Here is a 22614-nt window from a genome sequence, read left to right on the forward strand (position 1 = left end):
CTAGCTTGTGGGATGAGTGCAATTGTATGGTAGTTTAAGCATTCTTTGGCATTGACTTTCTTTGGGCTTGGAATGAAAACTGACCTTTTCCAGTCCTGTAGCCACTGCTGAGTTTTCCAAATTTGCTGGCATAGTGAGTGCACTCCCGTTCCCCACCTGGCGTGAGGCAGGCGGGCAGGTGGGCACGCACACACCAAACTCCACCAGCTGGCTGGCTGGTGCGTGTGCACGCGTGGAGTTGTGGCATGTGGGATCTAGTTCTCTGACCAGGGATTGAACCTGGGCCCCCAGCACTGGGAGTGTGGAGTCTTAGCCACTGGACCACCAAGGGAAGGAGAGTGCCACAGAAGCATGGAGGCTGCGACAGTCGGCGCAGAAGCTTAGCGGCCGAGAGGAGCTTAAGTTATCTAGAGATGATTTAAAGTATATGGGAGGATGTATGTGCGTTAGATGCAAATACCACGCCTTTTATATAAGGGACTCGAGCATCTGTGGACTTTGGTATCTAAGGGGGGTCCTGGAACCAACTCCCCGAGGATACTGAGAGATGACTTATCACCATGTTTATTTCAGTATAATTTACAAAAACCAAATATGCAAACAACCTGAGTATCCATTGATGGGATATCATTCAGCCATAAAGAAGAATGGAATCTTGCCATTTGTGACAACATGGACCTTATGCTACATGAAATAAGTCAGATAAAGATTTATGGTCTCAATTATATGTACAATCTAAAAAAAAAAAAAACACCACCACAACCATGTAGATACCGCAAACAGACTGGCTGCCAGATGCTGGATGGTAGAAGTAGGAAAGTTAGGTAAAAGGGGCCAAAAGGTACAAATTTCCCCTTAGAAAGTAAGTCAGATAATGTACAGCATGGTGACTGTGGTAATAATATTGTATTGCATGCTTGAAAGTTGCTGAGAACAGATCTTAAAAGTTCTTAGACTCAGGAAGTTATGTGTGTATGCTCAGTCGTATCCGACTCTCTGCAGCCCCATGGACTGTAGCCCGCCAGGCTCCTCTGTCCATGGGGTTTTCTAAGCAAGAAAAAGAGTGGGTTGCCATTTTCTCTTCCAGGGGATCTTCCTGACCTAGGGATTGAACCTGTGTCTCTTGTGTCTCCTGCATTGACAGGCAGATTCTTTACCACTGGTGCCACCTGGGAAGCCCAGGAAAACTTATAGGAAGTAAGAAAAAAATATGAGATAAAGATCCGAACACTACAAATGACCTAGTCATATTGCACAAATTTTCAGGTCACCCCAAAGTATTGTCTTACAACATCCTACAGGAATCTTTACCATGTAGCCTGGGAGCAGAGAATGCTGGTGGTAGGTCATCGATGCCTAGGATCAATATCACTGAGGTCAACAATCAAGATTTTCCCAGTAGTAAGTATTTATTCCTGTTTTCAGATCACTTTTGAAATTCGTTACAAAAACAGGAACACTGGTTAGTTTCCCAAGGAATAAATTGAGAACAGAGGACCAAGATCAGTCTTCACCCTTAGAGCAAGCTGTAGAGCCCTCGAGTCTAACCTTCGCTTCCTTTCACTGCATCTCAGCTGCCACCAACGCTTCCTAACTCTGATTTCCTGTCCTTCGCTTCCTTTCACTGCATCTCAGCTGCCACCAACGCTTCCTAACTGATTTCCTGTCTCCTCGTATTCTCATCTACCCCACATTATAAGCTAGCATGATTTTTCTAAAGTATAGCTCTAATTATAGGATCGGCTGGATTAGAAACATCATCCATTATCTCTTAAACTAGTGACTAGCCCAGCGTTCAACACATTTCAAACTCCTCCTCCACCCTCCTTCCCCTGACTCCTCTCTCTGCACAGATCCTCCCACTTGGATCAGGTCACAGATGGCCTAGATGGGACCTTCCATAATTTGAGTCCCTCCTCTTTTAAACCCTGAAGGACTTTGGTTGTTATTTCTCATGTGGCATGTATTTCAATCTGCTTTCTTTAAAAAAAACCCAAAAAACCTTCTTTCTCTTACTGTCCCCATTAGATGTTATGATTTTTTAGACCAGAAATTGTATGAGTTAGAAAACTAGAGCTGTTTCTCTTTAGAAACAAAAGGAGACAAACATAGTATTTCGGGTTCATTTTTGATATAAATTTCTCAGGGCTGAGGTACACTGACTCAAAGATCTTCCTTCTCCACGAGACCCTCAACTTCTGTAGGTAACTTCACTGCAGACAGAGACAGAGGGAGGAAATCTGCCGGAGGTCCCCAAACTATGCAGCTGCATGGGCTGAGAGCAGGTAGGCGGCCGGCGTGCCTTCAGAGCAGATGCCCATTGGAGGTCTCCTGCCCAGTTGGGGGCTTCGGCATCTGAGACGGCCTGAAGATGGGGCTGCTGTAACCTCAGGGAGGCGCCCAGAGAGAAGGGGCTGCTCAGCATGTGCTTCTGACTCTCTGGCTCAAACTGGCTGCTTCACAGAGGGGACAGAATCTTGCCAGCAGGACCCCACTGGGCACCTACAGCCTGACCAACAGGCACAGAGCCTGGACGCCGCGGGAGGCTGGCTGTGCTCCGACTGCGCGTTCTCGCACCAGAGGCGAGACTCTGGGCTCAGAAACATGCTGCTTGAGTCCTGGGCTGACAGCTGGAGGCCTGTGTGAGAGGACCTGGAACATGGAGCAGGTGGCTGGGACAGGGCATGTGGAAGATCGGGTGCTGTTTTAAGGGTGGGCTCGTGCCCTCCCTCTCCAGAGCTCCCCCAAACTTCATTCTTTCCTTTTCATCCGAGCCTCTTCCTCCTGTCCACACACCTGTGACCCAGGAAAAGGGTCTCACTTCTGTATCACTTGAAAGATCCATAATCACAGAATATGTGCCCAAACTCTGTTCGGTGCGGGGACAAACACGAAGCTCCTAATGTGTGAAGCTGCAGGTCTCGGGGCGCTCTTGGTACTACAGGTCGGGGGCGGCGCTCAGCCACGTAACAGTCCAGCCTTGGGGCCCAAGCCTACTGTGGCTCCAGGGATGTGACACCTGCCGGGATCAGTGAGGTCTAAGGGACTGCAGCAGGCATGTCTCTGTTGCTGAATTTAATTTTGGTTTTAAACTGGTGAGTAGTTCACTTAAAATGTCATGTTCTCTAAGACTTCCCAGGCAGTCCAGTGGTTAAGATTTCGGCTTCCAGTGCAGGGGTGCGGTTCGATCCCTGATTGGGGAGCTAAGACTCCACACACCTTGCTTCCAAAAAAAACCCCACCAAAACATAAAAAAAGTGACTGTAACAAATTCAATAAAGATTTTAAAAATGGTCCACACCAAAAAAAAATTTTTTTTTAATGTTGTGGTTAAGTATTTAGCAACTCGATTCACTAATACACATGGGTATCTACATATTCCTGTGCTATACAGTAGATGCTTAATCATCTCTTTTCTAGGGTGTATATGATAATTCCAACCCCCTAATTTATCCCTCTCCTCAACCCTTCCCCTTTGGTAACTAAGTTTGCTTTCTACATCTGAGATTGTGTTTTGTAAATTCTTTCATGTGTAGCAATTTTCAGATTCCACTGGGCTTCCTTGATATTTCAGTGGGTAAAGAATCCACCTTCAATGCAGGAAACCCCAGTTTGATTCCTGGGCCGGGAAGATCCCCTGGAGAGGCTACCGACTCCAGTATTCTGGGGCTTCCTTTGTGGCTCAGCTGGTAAAGAATCCACCCGCAATGCGGGAGACCTGGGTTCGATCCCTGGGCTGGCAAGATCCCCTGAAGAAGGGAAAGGCCACCCATTCCAGTATTCTGGCCTGGAGAATTCCATGGACTGTATAGTCCATGGGATTGTAAAGAGTTGGATACGATTGAGTGACTTTCACTTTGGGCGTCCCTGATAGCTAAGCTGGTAAAGAATCCAGCTGCAAGGCAGGAGACCCTGGTTCAATTCCTGGGTTGGGAAAATCTGCTGGAGAAGGGGTAGACTACCCACTCCAGTATTCTGGGGCTTCCTTTGTGGCTCAACTGGTAAAGAATCTGCCCACAATGTGGGAAACCTGGGTTCGATCCCTGGGTTGGGAAGATCCCCTGGAGGAGGGAAAGGCTACCCACTCCAGTATTCTGGCCTGGAGAATTCCATGGCCTGTACAGTCCATGGGGTCACAAAGAGCTGGACATGATTGAGCTAGTTTCACTTAGATTCCACCTGTAAGTGGTATCATATTTGCCTTTATATGTTTGACTTACTTCACTATTATCTCCAAGTCCATCTGTGTTGCCGAAAATGGCATTATTTTATGGCTGCATAATATGTCTACCACATCTTTATCCATTCATCTGTCAATGGACATTTTGCTACTGTAAACAGTGCTGCAGGGAATCTTGTGAGCATGTGCCTTTTCGAAGTGTGGTTTTCCCTGGACAGACACCCAAGAGTGGAACTACCGAATCGTCTGGCAGGTCTGTTTTTAGATTGTAAAGAAACCTCCATACTGATCTCCACAGTGACTGTTACCAAGTTTATAATCCCAACAGTGGCTTAGGAGGGGTCCCTTTCTCCATGGCCTTTCCAGCATTTCTTGTTTGTAGACTGTGTTGATGGCCATTCTGACTGCTGCAAGGGGATACCTCACTGGAGTGTTGATTTGTATTTCCCCAATAATTAGCAATGCTGAGGAGCTTTTCATGAGTAAAATTTACCTTTTGAACTTGGGTTCCTGAAAGCCTATCCTATTTGAAGTCGTTTGTGATTATCTACCCAAGACATTTTTTGAGGGCCCCTGTCACTTACAGCCCCAAAGGTCTGGTGATTATGAAGTGCCCCTAAGCACTGACTTTAAAGCTGTTTTTTAATAAGAAATGGCCAGAAGGTGGCAGGGTTTCTTCTTGCCCCATTCTGGTTACTCAGGGAATGTGAGCCTGAGGGAGAGAAGGTCCTGTTCCTTGGTTATAAATTAGAGTGGGATGCGCCTGACCAGACACCCAAGGGCCTGTGTCTCCTCCCTCTTACCCTTCATCTTCCAGACAGAGCCCTAGCCCTGAAAACCTCCTGTTATGGGTACTGTCATCAGAGGGGGGGCGGCTCCAATGGGGAAGGCTGGAGATGGTTACCCCCCCACAGGAGAGGTGGCGATGAGGTGACCTTTCAGATCTCTTCCAGGCCAAAAGGGCCACCTTCCTTTGGTTGCCCAAGTCCTGTTTTGGCTGCTCCTGCACTTGGAAGACTGTGGTTCCATGCAGAGGGGACCAGGCATGATGGGTCAAAGGTGACACGTTTCTTGGTACATCCTCCCAGCACCCTGTGTTTCACGACAGTCCAGCCTTGGGACCCAAGTCTGCTCAGGCACCAGGGATGTGACACAGCCTGGGTGAACGGGGCCCAAGGAAATATAGTAGGCGTTTCTGTTTTTCTTTTTGAATTAATATTTGTATTTTAAACTGGAGAATACTGTTTGTTCTGTGTACACCAACCTGACTCATATTGACAGGTGTCTACATATTCAGTTTTGGACTTTTTTCCATCTAGGTAAGTACAGTGTGAGTACAGTAGGTCCCTGTCCATTAGTTCTTCTCCGTATACAAGAATGCATGTATATTCCAGCCTCCTAGCTTGTCCGTCTGCCCTGTCTTTCCCCTCTGGTAACAATAAGTTTGTTTACTATAGCTGTGACTCTTTCTTCTTTTTTTTTTTTTAGCTGTGACTCTTTCTTGTTGGTAAATTAGTTCATGACTACCAACTTTTACATTCGACCTATAAGTGGCACCTTACGTTGCCTTCTGAGTGTGACTTACATCACTCAGCAGCAGCATCTCTAAGTCCTTCCGTGCTGCTGCCAATGGCATCGTTGGCTCACGAGCCAGTAGTGTTGCACTGGCTTTATCTTTATCTGTTCATCTACTGGTGGACACTTTGGTGCTTCCACGCTTGGCAACTGTCAGTAGTGTTACAGTGGGACTTCCTGGTGGTCTAGGGGCTCAGACTCTGAGCTCCTAATGCAGGGGGTCCCTATTTGATCCCCAGCCAAGGAGCTAGACCTCACATGCTGCAGTGAAGACTGAGGATGCCTTGTGCCACAACTAAGATCTGGGGCAGCCAAATACATAAATACTTCTTAGCAACAGTGCTACAGAGAACCTTAGGTGCATGTCTCTTCCAGTTGTGCTTTTCCTAGACACAGGTCTGGGAAAAGAATTCCTGAATCATTGGGCAGCTCTATTCTTAGAATTTCTTTAAGATTTTTTTTTTATGTGGACCATCCTTAAAGCCTTTATTGAATTTGTTACAATCGTCTGCTGTGTAATGTTTTGGTTGTTATTGCCACCAGGCATCTGGGATCCCAGCTTCCCGACAAGAGATCGAAGCCTCACCCTCTGCATTGGAAAGCGAAGCCTGAAGCATCGAACCACCAGAGAAGCACCTCTTCTAAGATTTTTAAGGAACCCCCACAATGACCCTCCTAGAGGCTGCTACCGCTGACATGGCCGCCAGAAGCCGGGGGTCTCCCTTTCATCCCCTCCCACTCCTGTATTTCTTCTTCGTGATTTTTGGGAGGAGGGCCGCTCTGAACGGTGCCACAGGGGCAGCTCATTGTACTGCTGACTGGCATTTACCCCCAAATCAGTGATGTTACAAATCTTTTCATTTTCTTAATTTCTTAAACAATGTGAGTAAAATTTAACTCTTGAAACTGGTTTCTTAAGTCTTTCTCTATTTGAAGTCGTTTTCAATTACCGTCAGTATTTTTGTGAGGGCACCTGTCATTTAAGGCACGGCAGACATAGTACACAGAAGTGCCTGTAAGCACCAGTATAAGAGTTGCTGCTAGGAAAAATGGCCAGAAGGTTGCAGAATTTCCTTTAGCCCGTTTTGCGGTCTCAGGAAAAGTGAGCCATAGAGAAAGTCTCGTTTGTGACATGGAAGTCAGAGTGGAACACACCTGACCAAACAACCACCGGCTTGAGGCTCACTATGTCCTCCTCGATACTGTCATCCCTGAGTAAATTGCAATCCCAGGAAAACCACCTGTTAGGACCCTGTGAGCAGGAGGTGGAACCAGAGGAAGGATGGAGGTGGGAACCCCTGCGAAAGGACCCATGGAGATGAGGTAACATTCCAGTTTTATCGGAAGAAAGACAGTTCACCATGATTCCGGTGTCCAAGGACAGCCTTAGCTGTAGAAGGTCATTAAATGGACAACAGTATGTGGTAGCGAGCACAGGAAACAGCCAGCGCATCCAATGGGGGGCATTGTTGGTGCATCCTCCCAGCTCCCTCAGCAGAAGGACAGACCAAGAAATGGACCAAACACGAACAGACTGAAGCAAGGAAGAGTGAGTCCAGACAAAATGGAGTCTTCAGCATACTTCTTTTTAACTTAATAAATACTTTTACAATACCGAATATATGACTTTAAAGGTTCTGAAAAGTTCAAGACCAACTTGATTAGAACTCCATATATAACTAAATAAATTTCTTCTACCTAAAACTAAAAGCAATGTAAAACTATTATATTTCCATGAAAAAAAATTACATGGAAAGGAGAAAATGAAGAAAAAATGACCACTCTCGTCCACCTGGGTCTCGGTGACCTGGGTGGTGTCATAGCCCTGGGGACCCAGCAGCCTAGATCTATGGGCTGGACACTACGGGGCTTGGGGCATCAAGGAGGGCTGCCAGGACATGAGCCCCTCGCTGCCTCTACAGCGCCTGGGCCCCTCTGGAGCAGACCACAGCTGACCAGTCAGGCACACTGGCACCTACACCCGGCTACTGCACCCCCAAAATCCCAGACACCTGGGCTGGCAGCACTTGGAGAGAGGTCCCCCTGTCTCCATTTCTCCAGGGAGGGGGGTTCCCAAGTTCAACTTCTTACAGTCTCTCCACCTATGTAGGAAACAGCCTCAAAACAGGACTTTTCTGCGTCTCAGCTGGCTCTTGCCGTCTCAGACCCAGGGGGTGGGGGTGGGAGGGTGGTTGTGAGAGGAAAGGGGTGCGGAGGAAGGACACTCAGGCTCTCCGGCGATTCCTCGGGCGGTCTGCACGCTCCCCGACGACCCAGGAACGCCACACCGGCTCGGGTTCTGGGTGCCCACCGCGCAGACCGCGGCTGGTGGAAGTGCTGCCGCCCTTTGGCCGCTTCTGGGAACAACACCGCTAAACCAGGGGCGAACAGGTGCTTCCCGGACAGAGGCCTGCGGGATGCTGACGGACCCGCCCTTGAGAAACATCCTGGCGTAGCTCAGAGAGACAGGATTCAAAGCAGGCCCGACTTTCAAAAACCACATACAAACGGTGGATTTTCCTCACACTTAATGGAAACCAACTATCTGCACCTTGAAACAATCTCTGCCTCCCTAATTCTTAAGAGATTGCCAAGCAAACCTACAACCAACCATCATCAGGCAGCCCTCACCAGCAAATCAGAATAAATGCTGGAGACCTGCAGGGAGAGAAGGGAACCCTCCTCTGCTGCTCCTGGAAACAGAAATTGCGACCAGCCACAATGGAGAACCTCATGCAGGTTCCTTTAAAACAAAACCAGCACCTACCAGGAGAGCCTGCGAGCCCTCAGCAGGCCCTATATTCAGGGAAATGCATCCTTCAAAACAACACAGGCAGCCCACATTTCAGGACGGCATTCTTTCCTGGCGCCAAGGCCCCAAAGCAGCCATAACGTCCTTGCACACAGGGGTAAATACTGAAGCTATGCTTCATATATGCCTTAATTACTCAGCCATAGAAAAGAATGAAAAAATGCCATTTGAAGCAACATGGAAGGATCTAGAGATGATCACGGTGTGTCAAGTAAATAACACAGACAGACAAAAATGGTACAGGGTATTGTTTATAGGTGGAATCGAAAAATACAATCAACTAAAACTTTTTAGCAAACACAGTCTGACTCCCAGTTACACAGCAAATGTAAGCTTATGAAATTCAAGACGGACCCTGGGGGTGGGGGTCGGGGTGTGAAGATCACTGAGGAAGCTGGAACTCAACAATCCATGCAGAGACACAGACACATGGTCAGAGAGACCCACAGACACATGGAGAACAATGAGCAAGTACGGGCCGGACAGAATCAGGAAGTGCGCTCAACACCGTCAGCAGCTACAGGGGAGTGAATCCAAAAAGAACAGATGCGTGAATATAAAGGAATCCACTGCTTGTTCCACCACAAACAAACATGATAACAGGAATCAACAGACTCCAGTGAAGAATACACATTACAGGGAAAGGAGAAAATGAAAACAAACACATACCCCAACCCCTCAGGCCTGCTGACTGGGGTGCCGGTACACCCCTGGAGCCCCACAGGCCCAGCTCCCCAGCCCGGCTCCAGGGCTGTGGAGTGTGCGGGCGCAGAAGTCCTCACTGCATCTACAGCGCCTGGTCCCCTCTGGGACACGCCACAGCTAACCAAACTGCCAGGCACTCCTGCACCTATACCGAGGCTACTGCACCCCCAAAATCCTGGACACTCTGGGCTGGAAGCATTTTAAAGTTCCCATCTCCATTTCTCCTGGTGGGGGGTTCCCAATTTCAACTTCTTCCTTACAGAATCCACGTATATAGGAAGCCTCAACACAGCACCTTTCTGGCAGCTGAGATGGCTCTGGCCAGGCGGGGGTGGTGCGGGGGCTTTGTGAAAGGAAAGCGGCATGGAGGAAGGACACCCAAGCTCTCTGGTGTCTACTCGGGCAGTCTGCACGCTACTCTACAGCTCAGGTTCTGGGTGCCCACTTGACTGACCAGAGCCGGCAAAAGTGCTTCCGCCTTGTGGCCGTTTCCTGGAACATCGTCAAACCAGGGGCTCTGAACTGTGGTGTTGGAGAAGCCTCTTGAGAGTCCCTGAACTGCAAGGAGATCCAACCAGTCCATCCTAAAGGAGATCAGTTCTGGGTGTTCATTGGAAGGACTGATGCTGAAGCTGAAACTCCAATAATTTGGCCACCTCATGTGAAGAGCTGACTCTCTGGAAAAGACCCTGATGCTGGGAAAAATTGAGGGTGGGAGAAGGAGATGACAGAGGATGAGACGGTTGGATGGCATCACTGACTCAGTGGACATGGCTCTGGATAAGCTCTGGGAGTTGGTGATGGACAGGGAGGCCTGGCGTGCTGCAGTTCAAGGGGTCGCACGGAGTCGGACACGACTGAACTGAACTGAATTGACACGACTGAGTGACTGAACTGAACAGGCTCTTCCCAGTCAGAGGCCTGCCTGATTAAGCTAAATGACCCCACCCTCGACAAATAACCTAGGGTAGTTCAGAGAGACAGAATTCAAAACAGGCCCGACTTTCAAAACCCGACCGCAAAAGGTAAATTTTCCTCACACTTAGTGGAAACCAACTATCCGCACCTGTAAAGAAACTCCGCCTCTAAGAGAAATGCCAAGCAAACCTACAACCAACTATCATCAGGCAGCCCTCACCAGCAAATCAGAACAATAAACACTGGAGACCCACAGGGAGAGAAGGGAACCCTCTTCTGCTGCTCCTGGAAATGGAAATTGTGACCAGCCATGATGGAGAATCTTATGCAGGTTCCTTTAGAACAAAACGAGCACCTACCAGGAGATCCTGCAAGCCCTCAGCAGGCCCTATTTTCAGGGAAATGCATCCTTCAAAACAACATAGGCACCCCACATTTCAGGAAGGCACTCTCCCGGCGCCAAGGCCCCAAAGCAGCCATAATACCCCAACACAGGGATAAATACTGAAAGTGAAAGTCGTGTCTGACTCTTTGCGACCCCATAGACTATACAGTCCCTGGAATTCTCCAGGCCAGAATAGTGGAGTGGGTAGCCTTTCCCTTCTCCAGGGGATCTTCCCAAACCAGGAATCGAACCCAGGTCACCAGCATTGCAGGAGGATTGTTTACCAGCTGAGCCACAAGGGAACCCTCCTCCGCTGCCTCTGGGAATGGAAATTGTTGAGACAAGATGCAGAACCTTATGTGGGTTCCTTTAAAACAAAACCCAGGCCTACAGCAAGATTGTCCAAGCCTATATGCATGGAAAACTATACTATGAAATAAGGCACCCCAATGTTCAGGAACCCATTATTTACAATAGCCAAGAAATGGAAGCAACCACAACACCTATGTGCCCAGGTTTATATATTGAAGTTGTGCTACATATATGCCATGAATAATTATGCAGCCTTAAAAAAGAATGAAATCGTGTTATTTGCAGCAACATGGCAGATACTGGAGATGATCACACTATATCAAGTAACTGAGACAGAGACAACTGGCTCGGGGAATGCCTTACAAATGCAATCTGAAAAGACAAACAGCACAGGGGATTCCCTAAACCTCAATCTAGAAATAAATACAATGAATTAACTTAGGAAATGCAAAGAGATTCCCAGAGTTAGACAAAGGCTTAGGCTTAAAAAAGGCAAATATACAGTGATTGAAGAGATAACCAAGAAGATTGGGATGAAACCATACACACTTATACACAGACAGAACGTCACAGAGATACCCACAGATACACCAAAGAAAAACGAACAAGCATTGGATAGAACAAAGAAGTGTGCTCAACACACTCTCATAAGCTACAGGGGAAGAGAATCCAAAAGAGATTAGATACTTAAGTATAATGGAATCCACTAGTGGGCCACACACAATAGCATACTAAATGAAGTAAGTCAGAAAGAGAATGACAAATACCATATAAAATTACTTATACACGGAGTCTAAAAAATAAAACAAACTAACCTATCTGTGAAACAGAAACAGAATCATGCCCACAGAGAACATACCTGTGGTTGCCAAGCGGCGGGGGTTGCAGGAGAGATGGAGTGAGAGGTTAGGGTCTGCAGATATAAGCTATTACATACAGATAAACAACGAAGTCCCAAGATAAAACACAGGGAACTATATTCAATATCCTATGATAAAGTATAATAAGAAGGAATATTTTTTAAAAAGAATGCATATGTATGTATAACTGAATTACTTCACTGTACAGCAGAAAGTAACACAACACTGTACATCAACTATACTTCAGTTAAAAACTAATTTTTTTAAAGGGCCAAAGACCTTAACAGACACTTCACTAAAGATATATGAATGGTAAAGTAAACGTGTGTAAAGACACTTAAGATGTCAGAGAAGTATCAAATTATACTGCAAAACACCTATTAAAGTGGGCAAAGTTTACAATACCGACAACAGCAAACGCTGGCAAGGATGTGGAGCAAAAGGACTCTCACTCACTGCTGGTGGGAGTGCAGACACTATAGCCACTCGGAAAGACAGCTGGGCAGTTTCTCACAAGCTACTCTTGGTGCACAATCTAGCTGTACCACCCCGCATTAGTCTTCCTTAGCATTTACCCAAGTGATTAACTTACATTCATAAAGACACTACACAGACATGTTTATAGCTGCTTAATTCGTAACCATCAAAACCTGGAGGCAACCAAGATGTCTTTCAATTGCTCAATGGGTAAATAAATAGTGGTACATTCAGACCATGAGATATTATTGGGTGCTAAAAAGAAATAAGCTGTCAAGTCATGAAAAGACATGGAAGAACTTTAAATGCAGATTATTAATGAAAGTCTGAAAAGGCTACATACTGACTGATTCCAACTGTGTAACATTCTGGAAAAAGAAACCACTGAGATATATATATATAAAATATATATATATATGTAATATATTATATATGTAATATATATGTAATATATTATATATGTAATATATATGTAATATATTATATATGTAATATATATTATATATAATATTATACATAATATATGTACTATATATGTAATATATATATAATATATAACATATCCACTATATTATATATATGTAATATATATATGTAATATATATCCAATATATTATATATATATGTAATATACATATGTAATATATATCCAATATATTATATATAATATATATGTGTAATATATACATATGTAATATATATGTAATATATATGTAATATATATATGTAAAATATATATATGTAATATACATATCCAATATATTATATATATAATATATATGTAATATATATAGTAACATATATGTGTAATATATATATGTTATATATCCAATATATTATATATATATGTAATATATATATGCAATATATATATGCAATATATATATGCAATATATATATGTAATATATATATGTAATATATATATTATATATATGCAATATATATATGCAATATATATGTAATATATGCAATATATATATGTAATATATATGTAATATATATATTATATATATGCAATATATATGTAATATATATGTGTAATATATATTATATATATGTAATATATATATGAAATATATATATAATATATAATATATAGATGTAATATATATGCAATATATATATGCAATATATATATTACATATATGTAATATATATATGAAATATATAATATATAATATATAGATGTCATATATTATATATATAATATAATATATATATGTATATATGTAATATATATAATATATAATATATAATATATAATATATAATATATATAATATATATGTAATATATAATACATAATATATATATCCAATATATTATATATGTGTGTAATATATATAATATATATATGCAATATATATATATATATATATAATATATATATGCAATATATATATTTAATATATATAATATATATATGCAATATATATAATATATAATATATAATATATATATGTAATATATATTATATATGTAATATACATAATATATAATATATATAATATATAATATATATGTAATATACATAATATATATATATATCCAATATATTATATATATATGTATATATATAATATATAATATATATATCCAATATATTATATATATGTAATATATATAATATATATATCCAATATATATATATATATGTAATATATATATGTAATATATATATCCAATATATTATATATATAATATATATGTAATATATATGTTATATATATGTAATATATATATGTAATATATATGTAATATATGGGTAATATATATATCTGATATATTAATATCCAATATATTATATATATGTAATATATATATGTAATATATATGTAATATCTATATATCCAATATATTAATATATCCAATATATTATATATATGTAATATATATGTAATATATATATCCAATATATTACATATATATGTAATATATATGTAATGTATATGTAATATATATATCTGATATATTAATATCCAATATATTATATATATGTAATATATATATATATCCAATATATTATATATATGTAATATATATATGTAATATATATGTAATGTATATATGTAATATATATCCAATATATTAATATCCAATACATTATATATATGTAATATATATGTTATATATATATGTAATATATATATCCAATATATTATATATATATGTAATATATATATGTAATATATATCTCCAATATATTACATATATATGTGTATATATATGTAATATATATCTCCAATATATTATATATATGTAATATATATGTAATATATATCTCCAATATATTATATATATGTAATATATATGTAATATATATCCAATATATTATATATATATATGTTATATATATGTAATATATATATGTAATATATATATCCATTATATATGTAATATATATATTTAATATATATGTAATATATATATATGTAATATATATATCCAATACATATATATATATGTAATATATATATTTAATATATATGTGTAATATATATGTAATATATATATGTAATATATATATCCAATATATATATGTAATATATATATATGTAATATATATATATGTAATATATATATACTTTTTACTGCCCCTCCAATTCTGCCACGTGCTCAAGGAAAGGGAGGGAGGGATGAATAGATGAAGCACCAGGGATTTTGTGAATAGTGAAGCTCTTCTCTAAGATACAATAATGGTGGATACATGTCATTACACATTTGTCAAAACATACAGAATGCACAACACCAAAAGCAAACGCTAATGTAAACTGTGAACTTCAGGTGGAGCATCAGCACTGGCTCATCAGTTTGACAGCTACGCCACATTAATGCACGATGTTAATAACAGAAGAAACCATGTGTGCAGAGGGAGAGAAGGAATTCTGTACGTTTCACTCAAATTTTTGGTAAGCTCAAAACTATTCTAAAAAAATGAAGTCTATTCATTAAAAGCAAAACAAAACACATATAAACAGAACAGTATAATTAGTATGCCATCTCATAAAAAGCTGTACTTGTGTAAATATGTAGAAGTACATTCTGGAATGCTACTCAAGAAAGTAATGACAATGGAACTCATGTAAGTTGGGGGAGAATTTAAATACATATCCAGATCTTTAGTGAGTTTTCTGGCATCATGTTAATCTCACTGGAAAAATAAAATACACACTGTATTACCCTGAAGAATGCTATATGAAATAACCAGAGACAAAATAATCTGTTTTTCTTCCTGGGAATGCTGCTCAAAACACCACCTACATGAACGTTCATAAAACTAATTTAGACCTAATACTTGAGAGCCAAGGAAGTGGTATTCATAATCAATGCAAGAATTGCTTAATTAACTAACTTAATTTACTTAACTTTTTTTTAATACCTGATTAACTTGATTTTACTTTTTGTCTGCTGGTATTGATTATTCTTACTATGTTTTTCTGAATTTTACTCATTTATACCTTTCATTTCATTTTCTAGGTCCTTATATATTTCCTCAAATGCACAGAAATATTAGGAATAAACCACTCACCTGGGATTTGTTCATTTTCTGCAGCTTCTGGATAAAGGCAGAGAACTATGAAGGTGGAACTGGAATAGCGGAAAACAGAAGGTATTGTTATCAAAGGTCTGACTTGCCTCAGAACTTCCAGGATGACTTGTTTATAAATCCTTACACATCACCTGAGAAAATTCCACCTCGTGGGCTAGTCCTTTCGCCTGTTCAGAAAGGGCAAAAAGAATCATGCTGGCAGAACCCACATTCAATCAAACATTATGAGACATCTGAAAAGGTAAGACTAAGACAAATATTACCTGACAAAATGACAGAAAACATAACTGGTTTAATTATCAAACAGGGGATTTAAAATTATGATTCATATATTAAGCTTCGTGGAAAAGATTTACAAAATAAATTAACAAATAGGGAACTTCAAGAGACGGAACCATCAAGAAAAAAATGAAAATGCTAAAAAAAAATGCGGTAACAGAGTTGAAAGACCATCTTCAATATGCAATGCTACAACAGAGCTGAGAAAATTTTCAGTAAATCTGAAGATAGGTCCAAAGAAATTATCCAAACTGAGACACAAAAAGGAAGTTTAAAAAAAGAAAAGGACAAAGAATCTAAGGGCTGTAGTGCAATATCAAATGGTCTAACAAAAATGTATTGGAGGGACTTCCCTGGAGGTCCAGTGGCTAAGACTGCACACTCCCAATACAGGGGGCCCAGATTCAATCCTCGGTCAGGGAACTAGATCCCACTTGCACAACTAAGAGTTTGCATGCCACAACAAAAAATAAGATCCCATGTGCTGCAATGAAAACTGAAGATCCCATGTGCCCCAACTAAGACCCAGCACAGGTAAATACATAAATAATTATTTTCAAAAATAATGTATTGCCAAAAACTTGGCAGTCCAGTGGTTAAGGCTCCGCACTTCCAATGCAGGGGGTGCAGGCTCAATCCCTGGTTGAGGAAGTAAGATGCCATGCCCCTCAGAGCAATTAAGCATGCTATTGCAATTATTGAGCCCGCATGCCACAACTATCCTCTGAGGGCCGCAACAAAAGATTCCATGTGACACAATGACAATCCCACGGGCTGCACCTAGGACTCAACACAGCCAAATATATAAATAAATATTTTTAAAAGTAGTATTTGAAGACATAATGACCAAGAATTTTCCAAAAATGGCTAATATCAAACCTCAGATCCAAAAACTAGGATAATTTATCCAAAAAGGGTAAGTATAAAAAAACAAAACAAAGATACACCTGGACATATCATATTTAAGTCAAAGTTAAAGAGAAATTCTTGAAAGCAGCCAGAAAAAAAACCCTGGCATACTACATAAAGACATATCTTTTTTTTTTTTTTTATTGCTCTTCTTAAAAAACAAATCGAAAGTTTGTGGCAACTCAGCATTGTTAAATAGTGGTTAGCACTTTGTAGTAATAACATTTTAAAATATTTATTTATTCATTTGGCTGCACTGGGTCTTAGCTGCAGCATGCAGGATCTTCAATGTTAGTTCAGACATAGGATCTCCTCATTGTAGCATACAAACTCTTAGTGGTGGCATGTTGATCTAGTTCCCTGACCAGGGATTGAACCCAGGCCCCCTACGTTGGAAGCACAGAATCTTAGCCACTGGACTATCAGGCAAGTCCCAGTAATAACGCATTTTTTTTCATGTATTTTTATTAGTTGGAGGCTAATTACTTTATAATATTGTAGTGGTTTTTGTCATACATTGACATGCATCAGCCATGGATTTACAAGTATTCCCCATCCTGATCCCCCCTCCCACCTCCCTCTCCACCCGATTCCTCTGGGTCTTCCCAGTGCACCAGGCCCGAGCACTTGTCTCATGCATCCAGCCTGGGCTGGTGATCTGTTTCACCCTAGATAATATACATGTTTCGATGCTGAATAAGGCATTTTTAAATTAAGGTATGTAGAGGACTTCCCTGGTTGTCCAGTGGCTAAAACTCCATGATCTCAAAGAAGGGGGCTTGGATTCGATCCTTGGTTGGGGAACAATATCCCACATGCTGCAACTAAGAGTTCACAGGCTCCAACCGGAAGATCCCTTGTGTGTGCTCAGTCAGGAAGTCGTATCTGACTCTATGACCACATGGACTGGAGCCCACCAGGCTCCTCCATCTATGGAATATTCCAGGTGAGAATACTAGAGTGGGTTGCCATTTCCTCCTCCAAGGAATCTTCTTGACCCAGGGATAGAACCCAAGTCTCTTGCATTGGCAGGTAGATTCTTTACCAATGAGCCACCAGGGATGGCCCTGCTGCAATTAAGACCCAGCACAGCCAAATAAATAGTTATATACATTGTTTTTAGGCATAACACTATTGCAGACTTAACAGACTGCAGTATAAAGGTAAACAAATTTATATGAATTGAGAAAACAAAAGATTCATATGACTTGCTTTATTGTAGTGATCTGGAACTGAATGCTGTTTCTGAGGTTTGCCTGTACAGAGGTATCAAGATAAAAAATCAGTTTCTCATCAGAAACTATATAAGCTGGAAGGCAATGTAGTGACATCTTTTAAAAAAGAAAAAACTACCAATCCAGTATTCTATACCCAGCAAATATATCTCAGGGGAAAAAAAGTGAAATAAAAACCTTATCAAACAAAAACAGAGAATGCATTACCAGCAGTCCTATACTACAATAAAAAAGAAAATTTTTTTTTAAATAAAAAATTTTTAAAGATGTTCTTCAGGTAAAAGGGATACCAGACAGAAATGTGGATTTACACAAAGAAATAAAGATCTCTGGGAGTGGTTAAAATGAAGAGAACTATAAAAGACATTTTATCTTACTTTCAATCAATCTAAAAGATAATTGATTGTCTAAAGCAAAAAGACCAGAAAAGTTTTGTGAACTTATAGGATATGTAAAAGTAAAATATGACATTAATAGCTTTTATAAAAGATGAGATGATGAAATTGTTGATGGAAGTATAGTTTTAAGGATCTTACCTTACACACAAAGCATTGGAATATATTTAAAAGTTCACTGTGATTCACTCAAGAAGTTTATTTGCGCCTCCTCCCTCCCTATTTAGTATGATACATCCATCTGCATTACACATTAACCAGACCTCCTCAAAGGTAGGAATGCCTACTTGCCATAAACATGTCTTCTTCTGATGTGGGCAATGTAACTTCTTAAAAGAGTAACATTCTTTCTCAACTCTGTAAGTGGTCTTGATGACTTGAGGTTCACTCTGCATGTGTTTACTTGAACTACTGTATACTTAGTGAACTTTATGTCAGTATATCATTTTGGTAAATGATCCTCTGTCTCAAAAATGGACAAGAGATTGTCACACTGACTGAAGTAGTCAGAAGAGTGTCTAATAGCCCTTATATATGTGGAATCTAAAAAGAAATGATACAAATAAACTTACAAAACAGAAAAAGACTCAACAGACTTAGAGAACAAACTTGGTTTGGTTGCTGAGGGGAAGGGATAATTAGGGGTTTGGGATGGACAAGTACACAGTGTGTATTTAAGATGGATAACCCACAAGGACCACCGGACAGCATAGGGAGCTCTGCTCAGTGTTATGTGGCAGCCTGGATGGGAGGGGAGTTTGGGGGAGAATGCATACATGTATTTGTATGGCTGAGTCCCTTTGCTGTTCACTTGAAACTATCACAACGTCGTTAATCCATCGTTAATCCGCTATACTTCAACACAAAATTAAAAGTTAAAAAAAAAAATATGACTATGCCTTCAACATCTAATAGAACAGTTCTCAGAGCTCCTAAGTCTGTCTCTTGGGTTATAATCCTCAGGTTGGCTCAAATAAAATTTTCTTCTTGATTGTTAATTGAATTTTCACCAACAACAGCTAGATCAAAACAAAAAGGACAGGGGCTCTCCTGGCAGTCCCGTGGGTAAGACTGCTTCCACTGCAAGGAGCATGGGTTCAATTCCTGGTTGGGAAACTAAGATCCTGCATGACATGCAGCACAGTGGGGAAAAAAATAGTAGAAGGATAAGAAAAGATTCCTTGCACACATTAATCAAAAGAAAGCTGGACTGATTAATATCAAAGTAGACTGAATAAGAAAAATTACCAGGGATAAAGTGTGATATTACATAATGTCACTGTGATAAATGACAATCATAAACGTATCAAATCACCAGAACACGTAACAATCCTAAATGTTTATGCACAAAAGAACTTCAAAATAAAAGAACCCAAAGTTGATAAAACTGAAAGAAAAGACAGGCAAAATCCACAACTGTAGCTCAAGAATTCAGGATTCTTTTCTCAGTAGGTGACAAGACACTCATACAGAAAACCAGTAAGGATACAGAAAAACTAAACCACACTACCAACAAATTTGACCCATTTAGTATTTACAGAAAACTCTACCACTAACTGTACAATAGTCATTAAAGTACATAAAAAACATCCTCAAGGTATAACATATCCTTGGCCATAAAATAAAACTTTTATTTTTATTTTTGGCTGTGCTGGGTCTTCACTGCTACAAGCAGGCTTTCTCTAGTTGCAGTGAGTGGGGGCTACTCTTCATCCGAGTGTGCAGGCTTCTCACTGTGGTGGCTTATCTTGTTGCTGAGCATGGACAGTAGCTGCCCCAGGTATGTGGAATCCTCCCAGGACTGAAGCATGTCCCATGCATTGGCAATTGGACTCTTAACCACTGGACCTCCAGGGAAATACAAGTCAACAAGGTTTAAAGAACTCAATTATGTAACAAAGTATATTCTTTAACCAAAACAGAATTAAACTAGAAATCAGCAATAGACAAAGATCTAGAATATCCCCAATGTTTAGAAACAAATTTCTAAACAACCAATGGGTGAAAAAGGAAGTCACAAGGGAAGTTTAAAATACTAAATGGAAATGAAAAACAAAACATACCAGAATTTGAGGGGTGAAGCTAGAGCAGTATTTAGAGGACAGTTATAGCATTAAAATCAATGTCAATAATAATGGGAGAGACATTACTACAGATGGTACAGACATTAAAAAGTTATTCTTTTGCATTAAAAAAATTAATAACCACTAGCTACACTAATTAGGGAGAAAAAGCAGCAATCTCAAATACACATAATAAGCAAAGTGGGAAATATCAAATACGAGAGCAAAAACGAAATAATGGGGAAAAGATTCCATCTTCAATAGCAATAAATTACAAAAGAATAAGATAAAAACGCAAATATTCATGAAAAAACTTACAAAGGGCTCCTAAGGGGAAAAAAAATGAAAAACTTGAACAAATGGGAAGGCCGATAGTAAGATCCAACATTATAAAGGTGTCCATGCCCCCTAATTAAATGTAACCATCAACTGGATCGTCGAAGTACGAACAGATTTTTAACATATAATTTATTCTAAAGTATCAGCGGGAATCATTAGCAAAGGTGTATAATCTCAAAACGGTGGAGGTTTGGGGGTGTCCAATAAAAGAAGAGCAGTCAACTTAACCACTGAAAAAACCGTAACGCCTCCGCGGTAAAAACTACTGGTGAGCAAGATTAAGAGGCAAAATAAAAACTGTTTGTCGCTCGTGTGACAGGACCAGCTGGCTGCGCCACCTCGGGTAAGCGCGGGAACGAGCGGAGACGCAGAGGAAGGGCGCGCCTCGGGGAGACCCGGCTGAGGGCCCGGCGGGGAGGTCGCGGCGTCGCCTTCCCCGCCTCGCTAGGGCGCGCCGGCCGCCCTCCTCCGCGAGGCCCCGGCCGCGGCGCACGCGGCGCCAGTGCGCTCTGAGGCACGCCCGGCCCCGCCCCTGCCTCGCCCCGCGCCGCCCGCCGGGTCACGAGTACGCGCGGACGCGCGCGCGCCCGCCCGCCGGCTCCCAGAGCACGGCGGCGCGGCCGGAGACCTCCGCGGCCGGTTGGAGGCGCCCCGCCGGACAAAGGCAGGGAGGCCGGCCCGCGCCGCCGCCCGCCCCCGCGCCGTCCCCGCCCCCGCACGTCTGGCCAGGCGGCCTTGCCAGCCCCGCGCCGCCGACAGCGCCGGGCAGCCGCCGACGCCGCCCCGAGGGGCTCCGAAGTTTGGGCTCCCGCCGCGCGCGGGCACGAGCCCGCCCCTCGGCCCCTGCCCCTCGGCCCCCGCGGCCCCGCGGGGCGCCCTGGCAGGCCCCCTCCTACCTGGAGGGGCACAGCCTCCGCTCGTGGCGCAGAGCCAGGCTGGGTCACGGTGCGGAGACCGGGGCCCTGTCACCCACTCGCGGCTGCAGGTGGGGGAAGGGCGGCCACCGGCGCGCTCGCAGCAGTGCGCATGCGCAGATGTAAGGGGCTGCACGCCGTCCCAGGGTCCTCCGAGGGGTGGTCCGTCAAACTTCGGGACTACATTTCCCATAAGCCCGCAGGGCCACACCGTAGGGACTCTCAGGAAAGTTTTCACCTTGTTTAGCCGGTCGGATGAGTGCTGAACCTGATAATCCCTTGGCCTGGACCTCATTTCCACCAAAGGGGGGTTATGAGTTACAATCACCACCTCCCCCAAAATAGGAGTCCTAGCTTTTAAAGATTACACAGGTAATCTATGATCACAGCATTTGAATTAGAAAATATATATAAAATAGAGCAAATATCACCCATGAGCTCACCTTTCAAAGATAACTATATATCACATTGTTACCTTTCTGATATTAAAAATAAATAAAATTGGTTATAAAGGTATCATGCGCTGTCAGGTTTTTTTTTTTTTTTAGTTTTGGATTTACAGTAAAATTTGAGGAGAAAGTTCCAGTGTACCACGTGTGCCCACACATGAATGGCCTCCCCCACTATCAACACCCAGTACCAGAGTGGTATAGTTGTTACAATTAAACATACGCTGACAAGTCACCCGAAGTCCATAGTTTACATT

At 41.4% G+C, this 22614-nt stretch overlaps 1 protein-coding gene and 1 long non-coding RNA gene across 3 annotated transcripts in view; one reads left to right on the plus strand and one right to left on the minus strand.

The window, feature by feature from the left end:
• The window catches only part of LOC110131402 (uncharacterized), a 33652-nt gene extending 26991 nt beyond the window's left edge, over window positions 1-6661 (plus strand). The window contains exon 3 of the long non-coding RNA XR_011482316.1: window positions 6299-6661. This is a non-coding gene — a long non-coding RNA (uncharacterized lncRNA). The remainder of the gene's footprint in view (window positions 1-6298) is intronic.
• ZFP1 (ZFP1 zinc finger protein) overlaps window positions 1-22027 on the minus strand; it is a 28721-nt gene extending 6694 nt beyond the window's left edge. Inside the window, exons 1-2 of one of the 2 annotated variants that reach the window (XM_020883995.2) lie at window positions 21891-22027; window positions 15754-15812 (exon numbers count right to left, since the gene is read on the minus strand). In XM_020883995.2, coding sequence (XP_020739654.1) covers window positions 15754-15768 — 15 coding nt within the window. In that variant the 5' untranslated portion in view covers window positions 15769-15812; window positions 21891-22027. Of the gene's footprint in view, window positions 1-15753; window positions 15942-21890 lie in introns of both variants that reach the window. The other variant, XM_020883996.2, reaches the window with a different exon arrangement.
• Window positions 22028-22614: the final 587 nt, after the last annotated feature.

Source organism: Odocoileus virginianus, chromosome 20 (genome assembly GCF_023699985.2).
Source record: "Odocoileus virginianus isolate 20LAN1187 ecotype Illinois chromosome 20, Ovbor_1.2, whole genome shotgun sequence".
NCBI classification, from domain to species: Eukaryota; Metazoa; Chordata; class Mammalia; order Artiodactyla; family Cervidae; genus Odocoileus; species Odocoileus virginianus.